The 18,960-nt window shown below is 37.2% G+C and overlaps 1 protein-coding gene across 1 annotated transcript in view; it reads right to left on the bottom strand.

Annotated features, from left to right (window-relative positions):
- Positions 1-484: 484 nt before the first annotated feature.
- The window catches only part of ZMYM6 (zinc finger MYM-type containing 6), a 44,677-nt gene continuing 26,201 nt past the window's right edge, over positions 485-18,960 (bottom strand). The window contains exons 12-16 of the mRNA XM_052637720.1: positions 18,138-18,288; positions 15,471-15,605; positions 14,997-15,037; positions 3,036-3,180; positions 485-643 (exon numbers count right to left, since the gene is read on the bottom strand). Coding sequence (XP_052493680.1) covers positions 606-643; positions 3,036-3,180; positions 14,997-15,037; positions 15,471-15,605; positions 18,138-18,288 — 510 coding nt within the window. The 3' untranslated portion in view covers positions 485-605. The remainder of the gene's footprint in view (positions 644-3,035; positions 3,181-14,996; positions 15,038-15,470; positions 15,606-18,137; positions 18,289-18,960) is intronic.

The raw sequence follows: 18,960 nt of genomic DNA, 5'->3' as shown, positions 1-18,960 counted from the left end.
CAAATCTGAATGCTTCTGATTTAAAAATATTTCAATTTCATGTCGTAATTCAAATAATCTTGTTAAAATTCTTCCTCTTGATATCCAACGTACTTCAGCATGAAGTGGTAAATTCACGTGTTCAGACCCCATCTCTTCACACAAAATTGTCAACATTCGTGAATTCAATGCATTGCTCTTTATAAAGCTTAAAATTTGTGCTGACTGCAAAAGAATTTCATGTAAGCATGGAGACAACTTTTCTGCTGCTAAATGTTCACGGTGAATAAAACAATGTGTAAATGCCACTGTATTCGTGGCAACTTCTTGAATTTTTGCCCTTAAACCAGAACACCTACCAGTCATGCTTGCAGCCCCATCTGTACAGAGACCAACACAATGCTTCCAATTCAGAGATTTACTATCAATATATTTATTTATTAGTTCAAATATTTCAAAACCCGTCATTTGGGAAGGTATTTCAATGCAACATAATAATTCTTCTTTTATATCATTACAACCATAATCAATGAAACGAATATAGCACAAAAGAAGGGTGGTATTTGAGATTTCTGATGATTCATCTATCTGGAGGGCAAACCACTTGGACTCTCTGACTTTTTGAATCAGCTGATCTTCAATGTCTGCAGACAGTTCATCAATCCTGTGTCCAATTGTATTATTAGAAAGAGGAATGGTTTTCATTTTGTCTCCAGCACTGGAACCCAAAACTTCTGAACACATTTCTACTAAATATGGTTTAATTAATTCTTCAGCAATGGAAAATGGCTTTTTGCTGGCAGCAATTTGGAAAGCAATTAAATAAGAAGCTTTCACAAGTGACTTTTCAACTAGTAAACACTTTTTTAAAGCACTGTTTTGACATTCCATTTCAAGAGATTTTTCTTCAAAAAAATCTACTGGTTTGTTTTCTAATTCTGAATGCTTTGTCTTCAAATGATGAGAAAGATTTGCTGGCTTCATGTTTTCACTGGATAAAATTTCTCCACAGATGACACACTGTGGCCTCGGTGAGCTTTCTTTTGATCCCGGACAGATAATAAAACCAACTTTTAAATATTCCGCATCATAAGTCTGGAAAAAACCTATTCTTTTTTTCTTTGCAGGTGGAGAATCAAGTTCCACATCATTTTTCTCATTAGGCATAGATAAATCTGAATGAAATATTTGAATCAGTTATTTTCAAGAATAAGCAATTTATGTTTATCCCCCAAGCATTTAAAATTTATATTTTGTTACTATTTATATTTCTCAAGAGCATATACTAATTAAGGTTTAAACACAAACCATAATACTTCCATGATGCCATTTTTAATTCAGCTTTTAGTTGAATTTCTGTTTGTTCAAAGCTTGGTCACTGACAGTAGTATTAATAAAGCTATAGGCAGTCATACATGTCCTAGCAATGCCATGTATTTAATACGTTAGTGGAATTAGGGTGATGTCTACAGAATACATCAAGTTAAAAATAAACTATTTTACTTTTTAAAAGATGTGGGGACGGGAGTAAGAGGAGAAAAAAAATGCTGAAAAAAGTTAACATTTAGTGAATCTAGACGAAGGGTATATTCATTGTGTATATGCATATACTCATCCAAGGGTGTTCATTGTGCTGTATTTTCAATCTTTCCAAATTTTGCATTTTTCAAAACTAAAGTTGAGGGGAAAGGGGTTTCATACCCAGTGTCAAAGTGCTGAGAAATGGATGTTCTCAAACATTGCTAGCTGGAGCATAAATTGATATAACTTTTCAGGAGGGTAATTCTGCAGTAACACATTAAAATCTAAGCCTTAACAATCTATGACAGCTTTTGAATCAGTAATCCCACTACTTAGGATTTATCCTAAGGATATAATTATACAAGTGAAGAAAGATCTGTTTATACACCCTTAACTCAATACTGTTTATAACATTAAAAAACAGGCATCTTCCTTAGGAAGATGGATATACGTTATATATATATTCATATGTTATATACATTGGAATCTATGCATCCATTAAGAATCTCAATATATATTTAAATTTATGTCGATATGAAATGTTTTCATGCAATGTCAAGTAAAAAAGTAGTTTACAACAGTATATGGAAAACATCCTAATAGAATCTAGAAATTCAAAAAATGTAATAAGCACACACATACCCACGTATGTAGCTGTCCACAGATCCCTTACTACCTTCCATATGTGGATGTGTATTTAATATAAAATACAGGTAAACAAAGAGTGTATCATTTTAACAGGAATATAAAACAAATCAGATTTACTGAGGAAGGAAAACAGAATTCTCCTTGACTCCTACCAAAAGAAAGACATCCTACATAAAAACTCATGGTTAGTTGTTGACAGAGTAAGCTTTTAAATATAGTATATTCTGTGAAGTAAAATTATCATTAAAAAGAAATACCAAGAAAGTTTTCGGCAGTATATTTATGGCTGAGTACCTTTGCTGTCCACCTGAAATTATCACAATATTGTTAATTGGTTATATATTCCAATATAAAATAAAAAGTTAAAAGAAAATGTTTCAGACAGAATAGGCTATAAAAATACTTGAAAATATAAAGGTAGTGGGATTAAAAGCAGTTAACATGGATTGGGGCAAGAGTATACAACATTTTCAAATAATTTTCCTGATCACCAATACCTCAGACATATAGTTATACTTTTAGTAAATTAATTCACAGTGTTTAAAAAAGAACCAAGGTTAATTCACTAAGGCTTTTAACTAAATTTGTATTTAGTAATTATAATAGCCTGTCAGTACATCTCAAGAGCAAGGCACATGTACAAAAGATGCTTGTTCAGAAGATACTGTCCACATAACGCTTTGGTACATATGGATTCAATTTAGTAGTTATTAGTGTTAATGACAATAAATACAAAAGGAGTAAATTAGATGTTCAAAGTAGGTGATCCAAGAATTAAAGATTTTCACATTTAAGAAACTGTCAATGACTCTTCTTTCTTAAAAAATCAAAAACAAGCACACAAAGCAGAGAACAAACTTACTGCATGTGGAAAGCACAACACATACCTGTCTGACATTCCTTGTGTTGTGTATGTGGTTTGCAAGAGGTAGCCTTGGTCTGTGTGACAGGTTTGCACAATAACGCTTTGTTCTTTAAAACTTTTGAAGACTGGGAAGACAGAAGTTTCATGGCATCTGTCTGCACACTTCCCTAGTTAAAAACAAATTCAGAAACCAAAGAGAGTTTTTTTTTTTTTTAGTATCTTCTCACTGACTAGAATTGCTATCGATCGAAAGGTGATATACATAAAAAGAAATATAATTCCCTGAAAGAGTGGTACAATAAAATTGCTTTGGAAAATATATATTAATTACTAATTCTTCTTCAATCAGTATCAGTACTATTTATTGGTTTTTAGAAGTATTCTGCCTACAGTAAGTATAACGGAAACAATCTGCAGATTAGGACAACTGGATATTCAGAAAAACTGGATCAAACTTCAGACCACATGCAAAAAAATACTTCATATTGATTAAAGACCTCAACACAAAAAACACAAAACTTTAAAATTAATGGAGAATTTTCAAATAACCAGAACTCAGAGAAAATACTGTTCATCTAAGAAGGCCTTCTCATCTCTCCTTGCTATTCTTGGGAACTCTGCGTTCAGTATATCTTTCCCTTTCTCCCTTGCCTTCTTTCTCCTTTCCCATTCTTCTGTGCCTGGTTCAAAATTGGGAAAGGAGTATGACAAGGCTGAATACTGTTACCCTGCTGATTTAACTTAAAAGCAGAGAACAGAGGGCTTCCCAGGTGGCACTAGTAGTAAAGAACCCGCCTGCAAATGCAGGAGAAATAAGGGATCCAGGCTCAATCCCTGGGTCAAGAAGATCCCCTGGAGGAGGGCACGGTAACCCACTCCATTACCCTTGCCTGGAGGATCCCATGGACAGGGGAGCCTGGTGGGCTACAGTCCATAGGGTCCAAAAGAGTTGGACATGACTGAAGTGACTTAGCATGCATGCACACAGATTATATCACGCCAAATGCCAGGCTGGATCAATCACAAGCTGGAATCAAGACTGCCTGGAGAAATATCAACAACCTCAGATATGCAGATGATACTAGATGGTAGAAAGTGAAGAGGAACCAAAGAGCCTCTTGATAAGGATGAAAGAGGAAAGTGAAAAAGCTGGCATAAAATTCAACTTTCAGAAAACTAAAGATCATTGCATCTGGTTCCATCACTTCATGGGAAACAGAAGGGGAAAGAGTGGAAACAGTGGCAGATTTTATTTTCATGGGCTCCAGAGTCACTGCAGATGGTGACTGCAGCCATAAAATTAAAAGACACTTGCTCCTTGGAAGAAAAGCTAGGGCAAACCTAGATAGTGTATTAAAAAGCAGAGATATCACTTTGCCAACAAAGGTCCGTATAGTCAAAGCTATGGTGTTTCCAGTAGTCATGTACAGACGTTAGAGTTGGACCATAAAGAATGCTGAGCGCCAAAGAATTGATGCTTTTGAATTGTGGTGCTGGAAAAGACTTTTGAGAGTCCCTTGGACTGCAAGGAGTTCAAACCAGTCAATCCTAAAGCGCAGTCCTGAACATTCATTGGAAGGACTGATGCTGAAGCTGAAGCTCCAATACTTCGTCCATCTGATCAGAGCAGACTCACCAGAAAAGACCCTGATGCTGGGAAAGACTGAAGGCAAAAGGAGAAGAGAGCAGCAGAGGATGAGACGGTCAGATAGCATCACCGACTCAATGAACATGGATCTGAGCAAACTTCAGGAGATAATGAAGGACAGCCGAGCCTGGTGTGCTGCAGTCCAAGAGATCCCGAGTCAGACACGACTTAGTGACTGAACAACAACAACAGAGAAAGTATTCTTAAATAAAACATGAAAGACTCCAAGTAGAAAAGGCTGATACAATTGACCACCTTGAAATTTTAAACTTTTGCAAACAACGGCCTTTAAAGCTGAAGGACAAACAACAGAATGGGCGAATGTATTTAAAACATGTTCTTTCATCCAGTAAACATTTACTGAATATTTACTACAAGCCAGACACTGTTCTTAGCCCTGGAAGGTCTTAATTTAAAAACAAAACCCAGAAAATTAGGATTGTATTTTAAGAGTGATGGGGAACCACCAAACGGTACACAGCAGTCCCTCCTGTCTGCAGTTTTGCTTTCCTTGGTTTCAGTTACCCATGGTCAACCGCAGTCTGAAAATATAGTATTACTCCGGAAATACACAATTCACAAGTTTATGTTATGGAACTGTGCACCATTCTGAGCAGCACGATAAAATCTCCTGCTGTCCCATTCTGTCCTGAAGAGGAAGTGAACCATTCCTTTGTCTGGCATATCCTGCCCCATTAGTCATTTTGTAGCCCTGGTGGTTCAGACAGTAAAGAATCCGCCTGCAATGTAGGAGACCTGGGTTTGAACCCTGGGTTGGGAAGAGTCCCTGGAGAAGGGAGTGGCTACCCACCTCAGTATTCTTGCCTGGAGAATCCATGGACAGAGGAACCTGGCAGGCTACAGTCCATGGGATCTCATAGTCACACATGACTGAAGCAATTAACACTTCCACTATTTTTTCCACTTTTAGCCATCAAGGATGTCAAATGATTGCTGTGGTATCACAGTGCTTGCGGTCAAGTAACTGTTACTGTATTTAGGCTCCCAGATAGCTCAGTGGGTAAAGAATCTGCCTACAATGCAGGAGACACAAGAGACGCAGGTTCAATCCCTGGGTCGGGAAGATCCTCTGGAGAAGGCCATGGCAACCCACTCCAGTCTTGCCTGGAGAATCCTGTGGACAGAGGAGCCTGGCGGGCTATAGTCCATGGGGTCACAAAGAGTCAGACATGACTGACTGACTGAGCACAGCACAGCCTAACTCTTACTGTACTTGATAACGGCATCCCAAAACGCAAGAGCAGCAATTCAGATATGCCAAAGAGAAGTCCTAAAGTGCATCCTTCAAGTGCAAAGGGAAAAGCGTAACACTTCATCACAACACCTACGTACTTCACCTCACTTAATCATCTCATATCACAACAATGGTGATACAGTACAATAAGGTATTTTGAAACAGAGACCACATTCATATAACTTTCATGATAGTATACTGTTGTAACTGTTCTATGTTATTGCTATTGTTGTTAATCTCTGTGCCTAAGTTATAAATTAAACTTTATCATAGATGTGTAGTACAGGAAAAAAATTAGTGTATATATTGGGTTTGGTACTGTCCATAGTTTCAGGCATCCACTGAGGGTTTTGCAACATTTTCCCCACGGGTAAGGGGAAGACTGTTATTTAAACTTACTTTTTAAATAGATGTTGAAAGAAAATAAAGTGAAGTCGCTCAGTCATGTCCAACTCTTTGTGACCCCATGGACTGTAACCTACCAGGCTCCACTGTCTATGGGATTTTCCAGGCAAGAGTACTAGAGTGAGTTGCCATTTCCTTCTCCAGGGGATCTTCCCAACCCAGGGATTGAACATGGGTCTCCGGCATTGCAGGCAGGCACTTTACCATCTGAGCCACCAGGGAAAGCCACAATAGATGTCAGATGCAATAATTTTGAATGATGTAGTCATTCATAAAGTATATGCGTGAAAAGTAAGTTTTCTACAACTGTGTGCCATGTGTCCAAACTCAGTCTTGAACACAATGTTCTCAGTCTCTTATACATCCTTCCAGAGATGGGCTATATAATTAAGTTGCTTCTGATTACACATGATGTTGTTGTTCAGTTGCTCAGTCGTGTCCAACTCTTTGTGACGCCATGAACGGCAGCAAGCCAGGCTCGCGTGTCCTTCACTATCTCCTTGGATTTGCTCAACTCATGTCCATTGAGTTGATGATGCCATCCAACATCTCAATCCTCTGTTGCCACCTTCTCTTGCCCTTAATTTTTCCCAGCATCAGGGTCTTTTCCAATGAGTAGGCTCTTCACATCAGGTGGCCAAAGTATTGAAGTTTCAGCTTCAACATCAGTCCTTCCAATGAATATTCAGTGTTGATTTCCTTTAGGACTGACTTGCTGTCCAAGGGACACTCAAGAGTCTTCTCCAGCACCACAGTTCAAAAGCATCAATTCTTCAGCACTCAGCCTTTACACATGGTAGCATATTATTAGCAAGGTTCAGCACCTTGCTTTGCCACTTAGCTAACTATCTTGGAGGTACTGTCATATAACTTTCTACAAAGCTGCCTGTTAACACTTTTATACACTGAATGCACTATATGTAATTTGAAGAGTCCCTGCTGGTGAACATTAAATGTTACAAATCTTTTGCTACTATTAACAAAAAAAAAATCCTTACATACAAATTGATTCTGCATGTGCTCGTATATCTATAGACTGAGGTCTCTTCTCTTTTCCTGCAAAGCTTTTACTGTCTCCATTTAGTCCATGGCTTGGGAGAGGGCTCCTGGGTCATTAAAAAGCTGCCTAGTGGCTGCAGCAAGACACTCAGGCAGAAGTCCTGACACCTGGGGGATCCACAGTGGCCCCTCAAAGGCAGCTGGGCCAGAGGCTCTGAGCCCTTCTTGAGTTGAGGTTGACCCCTCAAAGGGACACTCGCCAGCCCAACGGCAGCCAGTCTGTCAGGTGGATGCCCAACTTCTTGCTGAGTTTCACCTCCTCATCTATGGAGTGATTCTCTAAGACATCATAGAGATGGGGGTCTACACAGGCAGAACCACGGTATGAAGATCCAAAAGGGCTTGGTTCAGGTTCTTCTCCACGACCACAGCAGTGTCCATGGTGTCCAGGGGTTTACCTCACTCATCTTGGGACAGCTTCTGCACACCCTGGAAGAGGATACAGCCACTGCACCAGTTTTGTATCTTCAAGAGACCAACTCTCAGAATAAGTGGCCCACATTCTCCAGAGCCACAGTGCCATGGTGGAAATGGATGCTCAGAGAGCAGTACGTGTAGGAGGCCTGCAGATGCAGGTTGACCACACGTTTCATGCTGGCCTCCACCTTGGTGGAATAATTCTGATTAATCTGGGAGTTCTTGGTTGACTGGCAATAGAGACAATGCTGGCTGGTCCTGGAGACAGTGAATAGCTGAGAAGATGGTTCTGAAGGTTAGGACTGGAAAAGAGGTTGGAGGGTGGTCAGAGGCTGGAAGAAGAAGCATCCCTGGGTCTAATCCTAGACCCTATTGAAACAAGAGAGATCCGCAGGACCGCCAGGCGTGCTGACTAGAATAAGGTCGTATAAGTGCTATTTGGTGGGTCAAAGTATATGAAAATCTGTATATTACAATGTATAGGAGTCTGTTTCCCAATACTGTTAAACATCATCAAACGTTTTTTGCTGTTTCTCAGTAAGTGAGAAATTATATAATAGTAGTATGGTTAGATATTTTTCATGTTTAAGCATTATTTATATTTCCTCTTCTGTGAACTGTCTACTCATATCCTTTTCCCAGTTTTCCTTTATCTTTTAATTCTATGCATGTTTCTGAATGGGCAGTATAACATGGGACAAATCCAAAAATTCAAATAGCAAATAATGAAAAAAATAATTCTCCCTGTTAAAATTCTCCCCCAGTCTTTCAGTTCTCCTCAGAGGTAATCACTGCTGTCTCTTTACTGGCTGCCTTCCAGAGGTATTCTATACAAACATACAGGCAGGAAACATATATAAGACTGCTTTGTGTCTGTACATAAAAGAGCCACCACATTCTTTTTAACTGCATGATATTCCACTGCACAGGATATGGTATATATAACTACAGTCTGAACAGAGCAGCTGTGTATGCGTGCAAGGGACTCCACTTGCCACGCCATGTGACTAAGTGTGTGATTGGAGAGGTTGCATTTCAGACTCTCTATTTAGGGCTATTTTCTTTTTTTCTAATTTATACAATATCTCAGGATGAACTCACAACAGCCCTGATCACTGATGAAACAACTAGGATGTTTATAGGCTTTTCCTACTACAAACAATACTGCAATTGTTATCCTTGTACATCATTTCATAAATGTGCAGAATATATCTGAAGGGTAAATTCTTAAAATTGGAGTTCCTGAGTAAAAGGGTATTTACATTTTAAATTTTAACAGGTTTTACTAAGTTGCCCTCTGTAGCAGTTTTACCAACTGCTATTGGCATTTTTATCTTTCCCATCTGATAAAACTATAGTTCTAAATGGCATTTCTCTAATCTTGAAGCTGAATTATGTTTGTGTATATTTAAGAACTATTTTTTTTCCAAGTCTGTAAAATTATGGATCATACTTTTACCCATGTTCCTAATGGGTGCTGGATCTTCTCAATGACTCACAGAAACTCTTCACATATGGGAAAAAATAGCCTTCTACAACATAAATTGCAACTTCTTCATTTTTCTCATGTGTCCTGACTTTGAAATGTAGTTGAATTTTCCTCACAAATCTTTATGGCTTTTGGGTTCTGTGACATATCTAGAAAGACTTTCCCTATTTCTGCATTAAAATTCTTTCCTACACTTTTTCCTAATACTTTCATTATTTTTTAAACTTGAAACTTTTCTCCATCTGGGCATCATTTTGGTTTAACTTAGGAGGTAGAAATCCTATGGTATTTTCTTCCATATGTCTACTCAGTTGTCACAACACTGTTTATTGAATAATCTAGAGCTCTCCTAATGATGTGAACTGCCACCTTTATTATTTCTAAAATCGTGTGTGTTTGTGTGTATATATACATACATATATATATTTACATATATATTATATATATATTTACGCATGCATGCACACATGCTAAGTCACTTCAGTCGTGTCCGACTCTGTGCGACCCTATGGACAGCAGCCCCCAAGGTTCCTCTGTCCACAGGATTCTCTAGTCAAGAATACTGGAGTGGGTTGCCATTTCCTTCTCCAGATTTATATAAAATATATACATAATATTTCTATAATATTTATAATTATATATAATTTTTAAATAAGTTTTTATTTATTAAATATATAATATACTATACATTTATAAATATATATTTATATATATTTAGGTCTATTTCTGGACTTCTTTTCTACTGAATTGTCTATCCATGGCTTCCTGTTGTTTCAACTATGTAGCTCTATAAAATCTGTTGTATAAATGATTCACTTCACATCTAAAACTACCACACCATTGTAAATCAACAATATGCTAATAAAATTTTTTAAACTTTTTTTTCAAATGTGTAGTTATAATTTGGGGAACTAGCTCTTCCCCTTCTTTATTCTTCTTTTTCAGAATTTCGTTGAAGGTTTTTAAAGCATCAGAGTGACAATCTGATTTGTGTTTTAAAATGATCATTCTGGCAACACTGTGGAGGAAAAAAAACTGCAAATGGCAAGAATGGAAGGAGAAAGACAAGTAGGAGGTCACTGCAATAATACAGAAGAAAGATGATGACGGCCCAGACTAAGAAGATGGCACCAGAAGTGATAAGAAGTAAGGAACACTGGAGAGTAAGTAAAAGGACTGGATGAAATAAAAGGACTCTGCTTTACCAGAGATGACTATTCATCATCTAAGAGTAGCTGGATGGATACCTGAACCTAGAGCTCAGAGGTCAAGGCAAGAGAAGTCAGTCTGTAATCAGCCACTATCCAGGTGGTTTAAAACCAGAGGACTGTATGAGTCCCCTATAAAGAAATGTGTAGGCTGACAAAAGGGATAAGTATGATGACCTAGAAGTTGAAGGTATTTCAAGGAAGGAAAGAGAGATCAGCTGTATCAAATGTTACTGAAACCATGAGGAGAAGGAGAACTGAAAACTGACCACTAGATTTGGCAAAATAAAGACTGATGGAGGTCTCGACAAGACATATTTCACCAGAGTGGTACAGACAAAAGCCTGACTAGAGTGAGCTAAGGAAAGAAAGCAGATTAAAAAAATGATGCAACAAGCACAGGCCACCCTTAGAGGATTTCTCTCCAAAATGGAAAGCAGAAAAATGGGACAGTAACTGAAAGGCCATGGTATTAAATAAGGATTTTTTTCAGGTAGGAAATAATACCACATGTTTTTGTGTTGATAAAAATGATGAGTAGAAAGGAAGACAAATCCAGAATACAGAAAGAAATCTATAAGAAAAAAGACAAATACAAAAACGAAAGAAAACGCAGATGTTCAGAAACAGAAATATAAGCAAACTCACTAGTAATCAGTGACATACAAAATAAAACAATAAGATATTACTGAAGACTGGCAAAAAAAAGTTTAAATCTGAAAACATAAAATGACAGTAAGGCTGTAGGAAATGAGTACAAACATAAACTGCCAGTGGAAATAAAAACTGGAACACCCACTCAATAGGGCAATTTGAAAACTAAAAATGTAAATACACTTTGTCCCCAAAATTCCACTCTTCCATGTCTACACTAGACAAACACACCTGTCACATGCATAAGAAGACATATACGAGAATGTTCATTCATTGCAGCAGATATTTTTGATAGTGAAGCAACATATGTTTATCAACAGGGCAATAGATAAACAAAATGTGGTATCTATAGGCAATATAGGAGATCAAACCAGTCAATCCTAAAGGAAATCAACCCTGAATATTCACTGGAAGGAGTTTTGCTGAAGCTGAAGCTCCAATACTTTCGTCACCTGATGCAAAGAGCCAACTCATTGGAAAAGACACTGATGCTAAGAAAGATTGAAGGCGAAAGGAGAAGGGGGCAGCAGAGGTTAGACAGTATCACTGACCCAATGCACCTGAATTTGAACAAATTCCGGGCGACAGTAGAGGAGAGAGAAGCCTGGCATGCTGCAGTTTATGGGGATGCAAAGAGTCAGACTACAACCGAGCAACTGAACAACAACAAAATATACAATATTATACAGTAGTAGTAGAAATGTACCAAGTCTATTAAGAATCAGATGGATATTTTAAAAAATAATATTATTTTCAATGGATGTGTATATATGAATGTAAAAGATTAAAAACAGTCTGAAAGGACACACACCAAATTTGTAACAGTAGCTGCATCGAGGGATGTGAAAAAGGACTGGGGGCAGTGATTCACTGTTTAAAAAGGGAGGGTAAGAAAAGAAAAAACTATGAGCAAATAAGCCAAATCTATCAATGGTTAATTATGGATGGAGGGAATATAGTAGAACATGGAGTTGGCAAAGCTTGGTTTATGGGCCCATCATTTGTTTTAAAGTTTTACTAGAACAGAGCCACTTACTTATATATTGTCGACGGCTACTTCTCCACTACAATGGCAGAAGTAAGGAGCTGCAACAGAGACTGCATGGCCTGCAAAGTCTAATTTACTCTCTAGACCTTTACAGAAGAAGTTTGCTGACATTTGCAGTATGTTTTCTTCTTTGCACTTTCCAGTACCTCACCTTTCCCCAAAACTTAAGACCACTTAAATAACCTGAAGGAATCCAGACCAAAGTCCCAGAGAAACAAAGAAAAAGATTCTAAAACAGTCTGGTTTTCTTTTTTAAAAATCATAAAAATACATTATTTATTATTATACTTTTTATAGACTAAACTGAAAATATTAATCAGAACTATTCTGTAACACAGTTTAAATGACTGGTGAATTACAGAAGTACTCCATATAGGGAAAACATATATAGGGCAGTCACATTTAATATGAGAGATATGCTTCTGAATAATTAAAAAAACCAACATAATTTAAGACTAATTGTCCCATACATATAGAGGAAGAATGCATTATCACAGAATATACACTTATAATATAGAATATTTTTATAATATATAACAAATAACAATACTTACTTCATAACAATAATATTAATTTAAGGCACAATGCATTAATAATTCATTATATAATTAAGCAGTTAATAAAATATTAATTCTATAACTGATTAATCATGTAATTTTAAAGTATAATTTAAAGTACAATACATAATATATAAATATGAAATTAACTTAATGACAGTTCATTAACTAATGTGGTATACTGCCTAAAAATAATTAACTAGTGTTATCATTATCCTCTTTCAACCTTAATAATGGAAGAGTTAAGAGATATCAAATTAAGTAGGATAAACTCTCTCTCCACATTATGGTGAAGGCTGGTCTGATTTCCTAGAAGACTTTTGCTAAAGAATGAAGCTAATGAATCTAACATGGTTTGGGTTTTTTCTCTTTTTCTTTCCCACTGAGGATTTCTTCATATGCAAAGACACTTGTCCATCTTTCACCTCACCACCATGGAACTGCAATCCACATATGGATCATCTTCAAAACCAGCAACTGTTGCTGAAATATGGTCAAAAGTCTGTGCCAGTCACTTCATTGCTAGTTGATGTGCTGAAGACCCAGGCTAATTGCTGGGGCCCTCTTCCTATTACCTCTGTTTTTCTAATTCTAGCAAGTCCTCCTTTATTAATCCCTGGGAAACAACCCAAGCAAAATCTCAACATCCCTTTCATCAACCTTGCACAAATTTACCTTCTTTACCATTTTAAAAGCTTCTTTATTAACAGATGTTATGTTGTCTTCCAAGTTAAAGACTCTTTAAATTCTGGTAAAGCTGAAATAACCAGTCCATCCTAAAGGAGATCAGTCCTGAATATTCACTGGAAGGACTGACGTTGAAGCTGAAACACCAATACTTTGGCCACCTGATGCGAAGAACTGACTCATTGGAAAAGGCCCTGATGCTGAGAAAGATTGAAGGCGGGAGGAGAAGGGGACGACAGAGGGTGAGATGGTTGGATGGCATCACCGACTCAATGGACATGAGTCTGAGTAAACTCCGGGAGTTAGTGATGGACAGGGAGGCCTCGCATGCTGCAGTCCATGGGGTCGCAAAGAGTTGGACACAACTGAGCGACTGGACTGACTGACTGACTGAAAGCTGAAATGTTTTGATAGCTTCAGTGCTCCAGATATAGCTTGCCTGCTCATTTTTATATTCTTAAAACCTTGGTGGGCTTTAAACTTGAAAAGCCAGCCATGACTTGTAGTAAACCTTTTTGTCTCAGTGTCACCTCCTTTCAAATCATCAAAAATACTTCATGTCTTAGCACAGATGAGAGCTTGGCCTTAGGGGCACATTATAGCAGCATTGATCTTACATCTGTGTTGCCAGGATTTTTTCAATTTATTCCATCATCCTTGCCTGGTTACAAGATAATTTTGTGAACTGAAGGGTGTATCTGCTCTAAAACCACTTTGGGGCTTTTTGAACATTATCTCTAATACCCTGCAGGGTGCACTCTCCTAAATTAACAGCATGAGATATCATAGCAATGGTCTAGCCTTCTTCACAGGGTTATATCACATCTAACTTCTCCAAATTTATTGAATTTGGGGCACACTTTTTAGTACAGCACCACCACTTAATGAACCTGAATCACACTGTTATATGATATTTTTTAAAATACTTTTAATTGTATCAAGAGAAAATATTGAGAGAGCAACACCATAATGAAAACATTAACCCAAGATCTGACACATTAGGTTTTGTGTGATACTGATAAAGGACGATAGGAATTTTGTTCTCCTGCTAAAGTGATGCTGACATAAGACAACGACAAAGTCTGCAATTCTTTCAGCCTGCCAGAAATTATGCATTTCTTTACATTTTTTTTTTAAATTTTGGGAAGTTTCACAATAAAAAGAGAATTTAAATATTATTTTACTTTGCACTATTTTCAGCTTCACGTAATTCAAAGATGCATAAAACAATAATACACTGAACTTTTTCAGAACCTTCTAGTCGAAAAGAAAAATACTTGAAAGTAGTAAGAGGAAAATAACCACCCAGATGGAATTAACAAGTATTTAAAGAAACTAAGGAACCAGAACACAAACAGTAAGATAAATCAGAAATGCATTATTAATGATCTAACTTTAAAATTCAAAAACAAAAATTAGTGCATAATATATTACTCCACTTTTTAAAACAACTAAGTAGCAAATAGAAATGTACTCAGATATACATTAGAAGCTATATATTAAAATGAAACTAAACCCAAAGAATATTAATCAGGAAGATAATTAATAAAACTTACATTTTCAATGATCTTTGTTGCCTCTTCAGTAACAACTGCACCTGTTATAAATTAAAATACATTATTATCGCTAGAATATACACAAGTAAACACTGAAACCAAGAGGTTACTTTCCTCTCTCTAAGGTGGTCTAAAGTCCAGAATTTCTCAAAAAATAGTACAAGGAAATTTGGCATCAATATCACCTGGGTGCTTGGTAAAGGCAAGGGATTCCTGGGTCCCAATCCTAACATACTGTGTTAGAATCTCTGATGTTAAAGGCAGCTATATTAAATCATTGGGGTTCCTTAAAAAATAAATTATATATACCACTTCCTTCTCTATGCACACCACCCTGCTTGCTACCCACTTCCCTCAGAGACAGAGGGCCATGTTTCTTCATATAAATGTACATGTGAGTATTACCAGTAAGCGCTATTTACACTAGGAAAAAACCTCTACAGTTTACCCAAATGCCTTTACTTCAAGTCATACCTTTTAAAACACCACTCCCTGTGGGCTGGGCAGGAGATATTTTTGCCAATGACACCACATTGGTTATAACTGGTGTTGTATTTGTCCTTGCAGCAGGGAGCACCGCTGGAGCAATGTGTGCCTTAGAAATATTTGCTGATTAAAATAAACAAAAAGGTAAGACAAGAGGATCACATGCACGCATTAAAAAAACTCTAACAACTAAGTTTCAAGGCAATACAAATATATAACTGCATAATGTTGGATTTCCCAAAGAAAGGCAATGCCAAAGAATGTGCAAGCTACCGCGCAACTGCACTCATCTCACACGCTAGTAAAGTAACGCTCAAAATCTCCAAGCCAGGCTTCAACAATATGTGAACCATGAACCTCCAGATGTTCAAGCTGGATTTAGAAAAGGCAGAGGAACCAGAGATCAAAATGCCAACATCCGCTGGATCATCGAAAAAGCAAGAGAGTTCCAAAAAATCCATCTATTTCTGCTTTATTGACTATGCCAAAGCCTTTGACTGTGTGGATCACAATCAACTGTGGAAAATTCTGAAAGAGATGGGAATACCAGACCACCTGACCTGCCTCTTGAAAAATCTGTATGCAGGCCAGGAAGCAACAGTTAGAAGTGGACATGGAACAACAGACTGGTTCCAAATAGGAAAAGGAGTACATCAAGGCTGTATATTGTCACCCTGCTTATTTAACGTATATGCAGAGTACATCACGTGAAATGCTGGGCTGGAAGAAACACAAGCTGGAATCCAGATTGCCGGGACAAATATTAATAACCTCAGATATGCAGATGACACCACCCCTATGGCAGAAAGCGAAGAAGAACTAAAGAACCTCTTGATGAAAGTGAAAGAGGAGAGTGAAAAAGCTGGCTTAAAGCTCAACTTTCAGAAAAGTAAGATCATGGCATCCGGTCCCATCACTTCATGGCAAATAGATGGGGAGACAGTGTAAACAGTAGCAGACTTTATTTTCTGGGGCTTCAAAATCACTGCAGATGGTGACTGCAGCCATGAAATTAAAAGACGCTTATTCCTTGAAAGAAAAGTTATGACCAACCTAGACAGTATATTGAAAAGCAGAAACGTTACTTTGTCAACAAAGGTCCGTCTAGTCAAGGCTACAGTTTTTCCAGTGGCCACGTATGGATGTGATAGTCAGACTATAATGAAAGCTGAGCACCGAAGAATTGATGCTTTTGAATTCTGGTGTTGGAGAAGACTCTTAATAGTCCCTTGGACGGGAAAGAGATCCAACCAGTCCATCCTAAAGGAGATCAGTCCTGAATATTCACTGGAAAGACTGATGTCGAAACTGAAACTCCAATACTTTGGCCACCTGATGCGAAGAACTGACTCATTTGAAAAGACCCTGATGCTAGGAAAGATTGAAAGCGGGAGGAGAAGGGGACGACAGAGGATGAGGTGGTTGGATGGCATCACTGGCTCAATGGACATGACTCTGAGTAAACTCCGGGTGTTGGTGATAGGCAGGGAGGCCTGGCATGCTGCAGTCCATGGGGTCGCAAAGAGTCAGACACGATTGAGCAACTGAACTGAACTGAACTGAATGTTGGGTTGGGTGATCCTGTTTAGATTAGTGTTCACTAGGACTTAAAGGGTGCTTAATTCTCTAAAATTAGAAACTTCAAATGATACTCAATGTGTAAAAATAGTTATCGGCTTCAGGATTAACAGGACTTTTCCATTAGTGAATGTTAAAATTTCTACACCTAAAGCTTGATTCAAATAAAAATTTAACCTGATAATTTTTATGAATAAGTTGGTGACGTAGCTCTCCATCCACATAAGAACACTGATTTTGTTAACCCACATTATAGAATGAAAATTCCACCATAACTGGTCTTAGGGAATGGATGATAACACAAAAGATTAGCACAAAGCATATGTGGTTAAGGTGATGATTAATAAGACTGCAAAAGTAGACAAAGGCCACACCATAAAGCCAGAGCATATGAATTCTGTCAATTCAGGAGCACTCCAGGCTTTGATGACAGAACATAACATCAAATGTTTTTAGCCTAACTCAGAGAAGTGCTACTTCAGAGAGCTACTTTCAGAACATGCCACGTATCTATTCATCTGGATATTTTGACCACATTAGCTGTCCTACTTGCAAAATTATTTTATTCTTAGCCAGGAAAAGCTTTGCTACCCATGAAGAACTGGTCTACTTTATTTTTTCTGATATAATTAATGTGTTGTTCTTTTTCCCTTGGCTACAAGCAAGCTCTGAATCAAATCTTACACCAGTAACAGCCACCATATTAATATATCCTCTTCCTTTGTTTGCCCTGATTTTCTATTTTTATTTCTGCTTTATTAACTGAATAGCAATATATCACTTAGTGTAAGTTATTTATATACAGATGAATTCAATCAAAAGCAAGCAAATCTAATTTTCCTAAAAAATTATTGCTTACATATTTATTGATTCCTTGGTATGTTTGATTTTGGAAACAAAAAGCATCAAGATTAATTTGCCCACTAGGACAATCTTTAAGGATTCTTAAAGGAAAATTTAAGTAAATTTAGGCTATGTGAATGCAGTGAAATTTTGTTATTACATTATTTACAACTTTGAGTGCTGACAGTAACTTAGCACTGACGGAAAGATCCCATTAGCCAAGTTTAATTTTACCTTTATTTTGTGAAAAAGGGTCATTCGTAATTTGCTGACGATGACAAAACTCCAAAACACAAAATAGGTTACAGAAATGTTTGATGTTTCCTCGCCATTTTATGGACTCACTTAGCTTTCCCTGTCGTTTACAACCATCACATTTGGCCATCTGAGAAAGAAATGTGAAACAGGATAGGCTGAAAACTATAAAATAATGAAAACATAACACTAATCATAAAATCAGAAAGAACTATGAAAACAGAATGTGTGAGTCAGTTGAGATCACAAAACGTAAGGTTCCTACCTTAAGATACTGTAGTCAAAAATATACACACTATTCGTTTTATATAGATACCCTCAATTGAGAGGATATAAAAATTGATCTCCTGTTTTCAAAATTACTGGTGAAGGAATCAAAAGATGGGGTTTGTTTTTTTTTTAAGGTTAAGAGGCAGCCCACTGCAGTATAAAGAATATGGGCTATGGTCCCTCTGCCGTGCACCTGGACTGATACATCATTGTTAATCAGCTATACTCCAATATAAAATAAGTTAAAAAAAAAAAAAAAGAATATGGGCTTTGTAGTCATAAAGACTTTGATTCATTCGACAAATATCTAACTAGGTTTCCTTCGTCTTGAGCATTGAGATAGGTCCTAGTCACATAATTATGAAAATGACATACCTTCTCTCAAAGAAAACTATAGTTTAGGTAGGTAAACAAGTAAACAGATGATTTTACTGGAGTGTTACAGGTGCTCTTCCTCTCCTACCAGATTCTTCATGGGAACATTACATAACCTCCCTGGACCTTATTCTTTTTCCTTATTTATAAACAGGCA

Source organism: Budorcas taxicolor, chromosome 3 (assembly GCF_023091745.1).
Source record: "Budorcas taxicolor isolate Tak-1 chromosome 3, Takin1.1, whole genome shotgun sequence".
Taxonomy (NCBI): domain Eukaryota; kingdom Metazoa; phylum Chordata; class Mammalia; order Artiodactyla; family Bovidae; genus Budorcas; species Budorcas taxicolor.
Note: the sequence above shows the minus strand (reverse complement) of the source record. Positions and strands in the feature narration are given on the sequence as shown.